The sequence below is a fragment of the Nycticebus coucang genome, chromosome 4 (genome assembly GCF_027406575.1).
Source record: "Nycticebus coucang isolate mNycCou1 chromosome 4, mNycCou1.pri, whole genome shotgun sequence".
NCBI lineage: Eukaryota > Metazoa > Chordata > Mammalia > Primates > Lorisidae > Nycticebus > Nycticebus coucang.
In genome coordinates this window covers 131,402,054-131,413,256 of record NC_069783.1, presented here as the reverse complement: position 1 = coordinate 131,413,256, position 11,203 = coordinate 131,402,054, and the positions used below count along the sequence as shown (strand labels likewise).

Genomic DNA, 11,203 nt, shown 5'->3' with positions numbered 1-11,203 from the left:
TAAGATTTTATTTTTAGTTATTATTATTTTTTTTTTTGAGACAGAATCTTAGTCACCCCCTGGTAGAGTGCTCTGGTGTCATCTCATCTCCGCTTACACCTTTCACTGGCGACCAATATAACAGAGTAAGAGTTTGACCGTCGATGCTGCCTCTGGCGGATCTCGGCCAAAAGGGGAGTCGTGAACTAAAATAAAATCTTACAAACCACAGCTCCTTAGAAGGCCTCACCTGCCGCAGCCGAGCCGGGCACGCGGGTTCACGGTTGAACGGAGCTCCCGGAAGCCCCGCCCCCGCCGCCGGCGCGCGCGCCCCCCACCTCCGCCCCGCGCGCTGCTGCGCTCGGCCCTCCCCTCCCTCTCCCGCCCTCCGCCTTTGTCGCGCCTGAGGTTGCGGGTCAGCAAGAGCCTCCAGCGTGAGCGTGCGGCTGCAGCCCCGGCCACCCAGCCCTCTGCCCCTCTTTTCTGCCTGTCTGCCTCTCCTCCCTGTCGCCGTCTCTTCCTCCCGCGCTCTCGGTCTGTGAATCTCGACCTTCATTTCTTCCACCCCGCCCTGCCCGGTCCCTCGCGTGCCCAGTCACCAGGCCGTGGGCCCTGCAACGCCTCCTCCCCTCCCCCAACCGCCACCCCCTCCCCGCAGGCCACACGGGGGCCGCAGCTGGGCCTGCTTGGCCTGGAGCCCGTCTCAGCGCCGACACTTCTCCAGGCCAGCGAGCCTCCCACCCGCCGAGCAAAATGGGAAATGAGGCAAGTTATTCTTTGGAAATGTGCTCAAAGTTTGGTGCAGATGAAATTAAAACGTTAGGAAAAAGATTTAAGAAGCTTGATTTGGGCAGTTTTGGTTCTTTGAGTGTGGAAGAGTTCATGTCTCTGCCTGAGTTACAACAGAATTCTTTAGTACAGCGAGTAATAGAGAGATTCGACACAGATGGGAATGGAGAAGTAGATTTCAAAGAATTTATCCAGGGAGTCTCTCAGTTCAGTGTCAAAGGAGATAAGCAGCAGAAGTTAAGGTTTGCTTTTCCTAACTATGACATGGATAAGGATGGCTATATTTCCAATGGGGAACTCTTCCAGGTGTTGAAGATGATGGTGGGGAACAATCTGAAAGATACACAGTTACAGCAAATCGTAGACAAAACCATAATAAATGCAGATAAGGATGGAGATGGAAGAATATCCTTTGAAGAATTCTGTGCTGTTGTAGGTGGCCTAGACATCCACAAAGAGATGGTGGTAGATGTGTGACTCTTTTTAAAGAGTACCACCCAACACTTTTGCTTTCTCATCCATCTCTGAAGATCTGCTCAAGATGCCCAGCAATGCTCTCTGTGTATTTAAATGGAAGTATTTTTCTCTGTGAAGCCACGTTTTCCAACATGAGCCTCATGAAGCCAACCAAGTGTTATTGAACTCTTACTCTCTGAATGACTCAGTGTAGCACTTTAAAGTCTGAAGAACAGCAACATGAAAAGAGCATATCAATGTGGTGGAGAAAGGGAAGGGGTTGGCTTTTTAATTTATTTTTCTTCATGTTTTATAACAAGAAAGTATATATACATATGTAAATATTTATATGTAGATATATGTAGCTTTCTAGTGTGTAGTAGGTTGGCTTTAATTTAATATACTTTGATTCAGAAACAAAATAGAGTAAAAGTGCCAAGCAGAACATAAAACATCCTTACTTTTATTTCACACAGTTTTTTTTTGTTTGTTTGTTTGTGTTTTTATTTCACACAGTTTTATATATAGATAGGAGATTGTACAATTTGAGCCCGGTGTTAGGCCAGCTGTTTTCCTTTTCCTGTGCTTTCTCCTTTGAGAGATTGACAAAGCATTTGTTAATGTCTTATTATTTACCTTAATTACATTTTTGTAACAAAGGAGTCTGTAACTTTATTTATACTTAAGAATATATTTCCAGGGACTACATCTCACTGCTGAGCAGCTTTTAATATGCCTCTCCTTGAGGAGAAAGTATAGTTCAGTGCTACTGCCAAGAGCTAGTTCTTGTGTGCATGTGATAACTGCACAATGCATATGGCTGCTTCATTCTGTTACTTTACATCTAGGAGTCATTGCATTTATTGAATGTCCCTGAGTAAGTGTAAGTTACCAGTTGTGATTTTGTACATAAAGGCCAGAAGCTAGCTTAGGCAGTCATGATTTATTATATGCATTACTTAATGAAGAATACCTGAAATAATCGTGTAACTGCTTTGGATATCCATCTGTTTCATTAAATGGATAATTTGTCATTAAACTTGTGTTTGAACCATGAATTTCCCTTTATGTTTCAAAAGACTTGCAGCAAATAAAAACTGGGGACATTTAATGTGCATATATGTACTAAACACCCATATATATTTGTGATTAAAATGGGAGAAATCTTGCTAATTATATGTCACAGAAGAGCAAAATGCTATTCAAATTTGTACCTCTCTTTACTGTAAGGCATAGAGAATGCATAACGGTTTTCCTTGATTTGCCCATATAATTGGTAATGGGTAATAACTTAATAGATGTGTGTGATATAAAAGTAGTATATCCTGTTCTACCACTTGATGTTATCCCTTCCCTTTTCTGCAAAGGTACTATTGGCTGGAAGAAAAACATTTTGGTTAGCTTCGTATGACAGTATTTCCTGATATAGTTTTTCTATAAAAACTGGTTTTATAATAATGAGTGGAAAAGGGCAGGTTGAATCGAGTTGACTGAATCTTTTTTTTTTTTTTTGGTAGAGACAGAGTCTCACTTTATCACCCTGGTAGAGTGCCATGGCGTCACACAGTTCACAGTAACCTCCAACTCCTGGGCTTAAGTGATTCTCTTGCCTCAGCCTCCCAAGTAGCTGGGACTATAGGCGCCCACCACAATGCCCAGCTATTTTTTTTGTTATTGCAGTTTGGCTGGGGCCAGGTTTGAACCCGCCATCCTTGCCATATGGGCGCCCTACCAGCTGAGCCACAGGCGCCACCCAGAGGTGACTGAATCTTACGCTGAGCGCACCTCCTGCCATGGCTGTTCCTTCAACTGAGTGCTGCACATCATGGGCTCTGCCTGTGAGAGAAAAATCCCGGTGCTTGGTGTCCTTGCATGACATGGAATTTTGCATGTAGATCAATTTAAAATGTACCTCTTGTTTACATAATTTGCATAATTTTAAAAGACAATGTTGCCAAACTTTGGAAATGTTAATATTCAAACTGAAAATCTCCACTTCATGTAACATCTTCCTCTGGTTTATAATCCCAGCCAGTGGTTTAATCTGTTCCAGTGTCAACTGCCCTGTGCTCTGCTTCAAGGGGGAAACTAGTCTTTTGTGAATTTTTTGTACATTAGTATTTGTTACAAATATTTTAGCAAATGCTTTCTATTTCCCTTGCTTGTGCATATCTTGGCTGGCGTTACAGAAAAATAGTGCAGACATTATTTCCTTACTGGGGAATGGGTTTGTTTCCTTTTCTTTTTTTTTGGTTTTGGCCGGGGGTAGGTTTGAACCCGCCACCTCCGGCATATGGGACCGGCGCCCTACTCCTTGAGCCACAGGCACCGCCCCTTTTCTTTCTTTCTTTTTTTAGTTTGTGTGTGGGTTGGGTAGGGGAGGGGTGGTTTATGTTGAATGTTTAGTTTTTCTTCTGCATGGTACATCATGTTGTGGGATCTTTAGAAAAGTTCATACTGTATGAATAAGAAGACAAAATATTTGAAACTTGAAAAAAATAATCTTAAGCCAGCACGCCTGGTTTAAGTATTTTATTTTGGTTCACAATTTCTCCCTTTGGCCAAGATCTGTGCCCCCACCCCCACCCCCCGGCTTAAGATTTTATTTTGGTTCACAATTCTTCCCTTTTGGCCAAGATCCACCAGAGGCACCATTGATGGCCAGACTCTTATTTTGTCCCATCCCGAGAGCAAGACTGGATGTTCGGGCCAGGTTTGTTAGAAGGGAAGGGTGATTCACCTGGGCAGTGCAAAAGTCTGTGCTCAGGGGCAGTTAGAGAACTCTTTCAAATACAGGGGTGTAGGGTAGCTGGTAGGCAAATTCTACAGCTTGCCAAGAATGTCAGGGTCCTTTGGTGTGAATTTCTGAGGGGGTGTGGGTAACTAGACCCTTTGTGTCTTTGTCTTAGGAGGAAAGGAGGAGGAGGAGGGTGAAGGGTTTGTGTGTGGCTGTGTTAGGCTCCAACAGCTGGGATGGTATGGCCCCTGCCCTGGTTCCATCTAGGCCCTTGGTGGGACCCTCATGGCCAAGAGAACTGAAGAGCCAAAAGGACTTACATCCATGAAGTGTTTTAGGCCAGATGGGACTGGAGGTGGACAGGTACTCATGGAGGCTTTTAAACCTTCTAGACAACACGAAGGTAAAAATCAAAATGTTAAAGGCAAGGCTACAAAATTAATTGATCTGTGTTGTGCTACTGTATTTTGAGGTTTAGTTGCAGGCTTGTAACAAAAAGGCCGAGGAATTTAGAAACTTAATCACTTAAGCTAAGGAATTTAGAGACTTTTGTTGTGTCACCTTATTTTAGTCTCTTTAGTGATTTGTCCTAAGGTGGCTAATAAATTTCCTGTTACATCTCTTTTTGTATAAACCCCATCCTGAGGACAATTATGCTCAGGATGGATGTTTGGACCACATGGCCCCAAAAGGCAAAGTTTCTCATTTAGTATTTGTTTAGGCTTCTGTGTACCCATCCTTGATCTTGATCTACTTTAATCTATAGAAGTAAATGTTTTCCCTACGTCTTTGAACATATTTCCAATAGTTGAATTAAATTCTTGTCTAGTAAGCCCAATATCTTGACTTCCTCAGGGACAGTATCTACTGATTTCCAACCCCCACACCCACCCCTATGCATGGTTTCTTTGTGCCCCTTATAAATTGTGTTGAAAATTGGATATTTTAAATAATACTACGTATACTGTAACAATTCTAGAAATCAGATCCCTGCCCCCAGGGTTTGGTGTGTACTGCTGCTTATTATAGTAGTTATTATTAATTTATTTAGTGACTTTTTGGAACTAATTTGTGTTGTCATGTGTGGCCACTGAAATCTCTACTAGGGTAGGTTAGTCTGCTGATGAATGAACAGAGATTTCCTTAAAAGTCTAGAACCAGTAAGTCTCCGAGATTTTCCCAAGGGGCTTGTGTGCGTGTTAGGGCGTACCTTCAGCACTCAGCAAGATGGTTTTATAGCTCTGCCTTAGCTTTCATTGCCTGCTTTGTGCAGAACCTCAGAATCAGACATGGATGAGAGGTTAGGGACTTCTCTGATGTTTCCTGACCATGCTCACAGTCCTAAATATGTATATGACCTACCAGATTTCAAGGAATGTGACTCATGGTCTTCCAGCTTAACAAGGAAATGTTGGAGTATTTCAGAGTTCCTATGGATATCTCATTCCTAGGCCTTTTCTATTAAGTTTTGTTAGTTTGTTTGTTTGTTTTTGAGGCAGAGCCTCAAGCTGTCACCCTGGGTAGAGTGCTGTGGCATCACAGCTCACAGCAACCTCCAACCGCTGGACCCAAGCAATTCTCTTGCCTCAGCCTCCCAAGTAGCTGGGACTACAGGCGCCCGCCACAACGCCCAGCTATTTTTTGGTTGTAGTTGTCATTCTTGTTTAGCAGGCCCAGGCTGGATTTGAACCCGCCAGCTCTGGTGTATGTGGCTGGTGCCTTAGCCGCTTGAGCTGCAGGTGCCAAGCCATCTATTGGTAAAAGGTGCCAACTTTTACCCATCGCCTCATGTAGCTGCCATGTTAAGACACTTCTTATAATTGTCTTCCACAAACACCCTTTTAGGTCAAATAGAAGCAAGCCTTTCCAGGAAGGTCTTCCATGTAACAAACAGGTCAAATAATGACAGTTCATTGGAATTGTGGCTTTGAAAGAGCTCTGGCTCCATTTTGCTCCCTCTGGTACTAGAGATGTGGGCTACTTTTTGTTGTTTTTGTTTTGTCTCACTTTATTGCCCTTGGTAGAGTGCTGTGGCATCACACAGCTCACAGCAACCTCCAGCTCCTGGGCTTAGGCGATTCTCGTGAATCAGCTTCCCAAGTAGCTGGGACTACAGGTGCCCACCACAACGCCCGGTTATTTTTTTGTTGCAATTTGTCTGGGGCCGGGTTTGAACCCGTCACCCTCGATATATGGGGCTTGTGCCCTGCCCACTGAGCCACAGGTGCCACCCAGATGTGTGCTATTTTTAAGGCTACTACTGAGCTGGGAGCAAAAGATGGTCTAGGGTAAGCTAAAACAACACAAATCTCACTATTTTTTCTGAAATTTAGCCATTTTTCCTGAATAAACACTCCTTGGGTTGCTGCATTGTGACTTTGATTAAATTTCTAGAGTTCTGAAAACATTGATTCTGGACATTTTGGCCATATTTTTGTTGTTTTTATGAAGGGATGAATTTTCAGATGTCTTTACTCCACCATTTTCACTGCTGTCACCTACAACATGGTTTTGTTCCCTTTTTTTTTTTTTTTTTGAGACAGAGTCTCACTTTGTCACCCTCAGTAGAGTTCTCTGGCGTCATTGCTCGCAGCAACCTCAAACTCTCGGGCTCAAGCGATTCTCTTGTGTCAGACAAGAGTACTTGCCTCCCGAGTAGCTGGGACTACAGGTGCCCACCAGAACGCCAAGTTCTTTTTTTTTTTTTTTTAGAGGCAGGGTCTTGCTCTGACTCAAGCTGGTCTTGAACCTGTGAACCTGTGAGCTCAGGCAATCCACTCACCTTGGCCTCCCATAGTGCTAGGATTACAGGTGTGAGCAACCATGCCCAGCCTACAATATGGTTTTAAATCTCTAAAGTCTCCATGGCCATGGGCTAATTAAATATTTAATCACGGGAAGTGATTGGGAAAAGGAGTAAAAAGAGAAATGTCATTCTCAAGAGGTTCTCCCAGATGAATAGATGAAGTTTAGGAAGGTATTTTATATTTAGTTGTCACAGAATTAAGGTTAAAGTACCAGCTATTTTAAACCTTTTTTCTTCAGAGAAGATAAACACAGGCTTTGCAATCAGAACTAACTTTAAATTTCAGCTTTGCTTCTAACTAGCTTAGTGGTCTAGGACAAGTTATATAAACTCTCTGTGCCTCGGTTTCCTCATTTATAAAAGATAATATTTACCACGTAAGCTTATTGTGAGGACTAAATGTAAAATGCTGATCACAAACGACCGGCAGCCCAATAGATATTAGCTATATAATTGTTATTTTTATAATGTTCTGCAGAAGTACACTAATAATTGTTGAGTAGAATTAACCTAAAGGCAGATTTTCTTTTCTCTCTTGCTATTTCTCTCTTTTGTTTTGTTTGTTTGCTTTTAAGAATGGAAAAGAAAATCTGTTCCAGCATTTTGGAATACAAATTTGTGTCAAAATTAATTTATTCGTTTCACTGATATTTAAATAAAATGATGTTTTCAACAAACATTGATTAAATATCTAGTAAATTTCAGGCACAGGTATGACAACGTCAATAAGTTGTGGTCCCCACTCTCGAGGGGCTGACAGTCCAGGAGACTGACGAGTGCCCAGGTGATTACAAGCACAGTAACAAAGGTTGTGATGTGATACAAAACTATGAGTGCAAGTGTGTGCCAAGAATTCCCTTCTCTCAGATTTATCCCTTTTTCTTTAGCTCTAAAGCCAAGAATTTGGTCCATTTTTTTCTTAATCAGATAAATTAAACCACGGATTTAAAAAAATTTTCAAAAGATGAAAGACAAACACCTCAGATTATGGAGGGTAACTGGCATAATAAACCTGGGTAGTTCCCAAAGGAAAAGTGCTTGGCAGAGTCTTAGGATGATTTAAGGGAAAAACAGAAAATGTTTTTATTTTTTTACCTACAAGTTTCATACTAAAAAACGAATATAAACTCTTTGTGGAGTTACATGTACATTGAAATGCAGGTAATTTTAATTCAATTGCATTTTTCAGAATTCTCAATCGTAATCCTCTGACAACTGTTGAAGATTCATATCTTTATAAATTGCCAGCATTAAAATATCTGTAAGTATTGCGGTCATCTCATGAATCATGAGAGTATTTCTGCTGTTATTTTTTATTTTCATCAAAGATTAAGTATGTTGAATTTAGGCTAAAAAGTCATAATTTAAACTTTAACTGGTTATTAAAAAAAGGTTATTGGCAAAGAAAAGAGATTAAGAATGGATGTGTAATGAATGGGTAAGACAGCCAGCAGGGAAAGAGAACAGTAGTATTGAGGAATGTATATAAATATAATATATATAGATGCATGTAGGAATATCATTTATCCCAGAAAGCAAACAAGAATAGATGCTTCTATTTTAAAAATAAAAAATAAAGGGCGGTGCCTGTGGCTCAAAGGAGTGGGCGCCAGCCCCATATGCCGGAGGTGGCGGGTTCGAACCCAGCCCAGCCAAAAACTGCAAAAAAAAACACCTCCCCCCTAAAAAAAAAAATAAATAAAGTAATCCAGGGAGGTGAATCCAATAAGAAAATGGGAAGATAAATGTTAAAAAGTGTATACATTCCATTATTCGATGTCATTAATTTGATGCTGCAAATGAACATAATTACATTTCTTCAGTAAAAGCTCTGTAATCATCTTCTATGGCAAATAAACTCTTGAGCTGGCTGAAGAGTTTATATAGAAACAAAAATTGTTTATATAGAAACAAAAATTGAAGTGCTGACATGTCCTTGAAATATCTTTTTAAGTACAGAATTTTTCTATTGGGGTTAATATCTTGACTGTTCGGACTTTCTCCTTCAGAGACATGGGAACAACACAAGCCCCACTTACAACAGTCGAGAACATCCTCATGACAACTCTTGAGTTGGAAAAACTGTAAGTTATTTTTTTCTTAGCTTTATTTTCACGTAGTACTTTTTTTAGGTTTATATTTTCTTAAGTCAGTTTTTGTGAGGTATAATTTTTATGCAGTAAAATTCACTCTTTTTAGGTGCACCAATCAATGAATTTTGACAAATGTATAATTATGTAACCACCATCACATTCCCCAAATAGAATGTTTCTGGCGCCCTAAAAAAAGCCTCTCATGTTCCTCTGCAGTCGGTCCCCTCCTCCCACCATCAGCCCCTGGCAACCACAATCTGATTTACATCCCCATGGTTTTGCCTTTTCCCGACTGTCTTAGAAATGAAATCAGATGTAGTATGTAACCTTTTGTGTGAAGCTTCTTTCACTTAGCATCATTGTTCTGATATTATATTACTATTCATGTTGTATCTGTCAGTGCAGTTAGTCCTCTCCTCATTCACAGCTTCAACCAAGCACAGATGGTGAATATTTGGGGTGGGGTCGGGGGGTTGGGGGGAGAATAAACTATAAAAAATAATATGTGTTAAAATACAGTACAGCAACAATGTACATGGCATTTACACTGTATTACGTAATATTCTAAGAGTAATCTAGAGGTGATTTCAAGTATACTAGAGATTATATGCAAATAGTATAGCATTCACAGATTTTGGTATCTGCAGAGTCCTGGAACCAGTTCCCCACAGATACCAAGGGACAGTGTCGTATGGCTATATCAGCTTATCCGTTCACCAGTTTGTGAACAATTGGGTTGTTTTCAATTTTTTGGCAATTATGAAAACTGCTAAGAACACTCATACTCATGTCTTTGTGTGAACATACGTTTTCATTTCTTTCAGGTAAGTACCTAGGGTGGGACTACTGTATCACATCCTAAGGACATATTTAACTTTTTAAGAAACTGCTAACTTCTTTCCTAAAGCGGCTGTACTATTTTGTATTCCCACCAGCAATGTGAAAGTTGCAGTTGCTACAGGTATTCAGAGGATCCTTATTTCAGTTTTCTTGAAAAGTCTACTAGTAGATGTATAGTGGAATCTCATCGTGGTTTTAATTTGCATTTCTGTAATAGTTAATGCTGTTGAATATCTATTCATGTGTAAATATCTTCTGTACTGAATGATCTGTTCAAATCCGATCCTGTATTTTAATTGATATTTATCTTCTTGTTCAGTTTTAAGAGTACTTTTTATACTCTAGACACAAGTCTTTCAGGTATGTGTTTAGTAACTATCTTTTCTCTTTTCTCAGGTTGTGGTTTGCCTTTTCATCCTTTTTAAATTTTATGTATGTGTGTATGTATGTATGTATGTATGTATTTATTTATTTTTTGAGACAGGAGTCTCACACTGTCACCCTGGGTTGATTGCCATGGTGTTATAAATCATAGCAACCTCAAACTCCTGGGCTCAAAACCAGAAAACTGAAATATAAGGATCTGCTGATCCTCTTGCCTCAGCCTCCCAAGGAGCTGTGTACCCACTACCATACCCAGCTACTTTTTCAACTTTTAGTAAAGACGGGGTCTTGCTCTTGCCCAAGCTGGTTTTAAACTCCTGAGCTCAAGCGATCCACTCACCTTGTCCTCCCAGAGTGCTAGGATTACAGACATGAGCGACTCTGCCTGGCCTGTCTTTTCATGCTGTTAAAAGTATTTTAGCCCAGGTTTTGTAATTTGTAATTTGAGGTTACAGCACAGGTTTTGTAATTTGTAATTTGAGGTTACGGCAAGCTATAAAGATGCCACCACACACTAGCCTGTGTGAGTGAGACCCTGTCTCAAAAAGAAAAATAAAGGAAGAAAAGGAAAGAAAACAGTAGGTGTTGTTTAGTTTCCAAATATTTGGCGATTTTTCAGATCTTTCTGTTGGTTTCTAATTTAATTCCATTGTGATCAGAGAACACATATTGAATGACTTGAATTCTTTTGAATTTATTAAAATTTGTTTTCTGGCCCAGAATATTGTTGCACAGCTCACTGATGCTCTGTTCATGTTTTATTTTGTTTCTCCTTGTGTTTCATTTTGGGAAGTTTTAAGTTTTTGAAATAACAATTTTAATGTCCTTGCCTGCTCATTCTATCCATGTAGGTTCTGAGTTGGTTCTTATTGATTGCTTTGTTTCTTTACTATGGGTCATATTTTCTTGCTTCTTTTCATGTTTGGTAATTTTCTATTGGATCTTGGTACGTGTTGCCCCATGGATCGTGAGATGGTCCTATCTAGCTTATGCTAACAGGCAGTCTTCCTAATCTTGAGCAACATCTAATTATTTTCTGATACTTTTGGGTGGTTCTTTTCCTAGCCTCAAGTAGTTTCCTCATACACGTGCACCAATCAGTACTTTGCTGAACACTCA

At 40.4% G+C, this 11,203-nt stretch overlaps 1 protein-coding gene across 1 annotated transcript; it reads left to right on the top strand.

Annotated features, from left to right (window-relative positions):
• The first annotated feature begins 345 nt into the window (after positions 1-345).
• LOC128583498 (calcineurin subunit B type 1-like) lies at positions 346-1,628 on the top strand. The gene has a single exon (XM_053587701.1). The coding sequence runs from the start codon at positions 733-735 to the stop codon at positions 1,243-1,245; it is 513 nt and encodes a 170-aa protein (XP_053443676.1). The 5' UTR covers positions 346-732; the 3' UTR covers positions 1,246-1,628.
• The last annotated feature ends 9,575 nt before the right edge of the window (positions 1,629-11,203 follow it).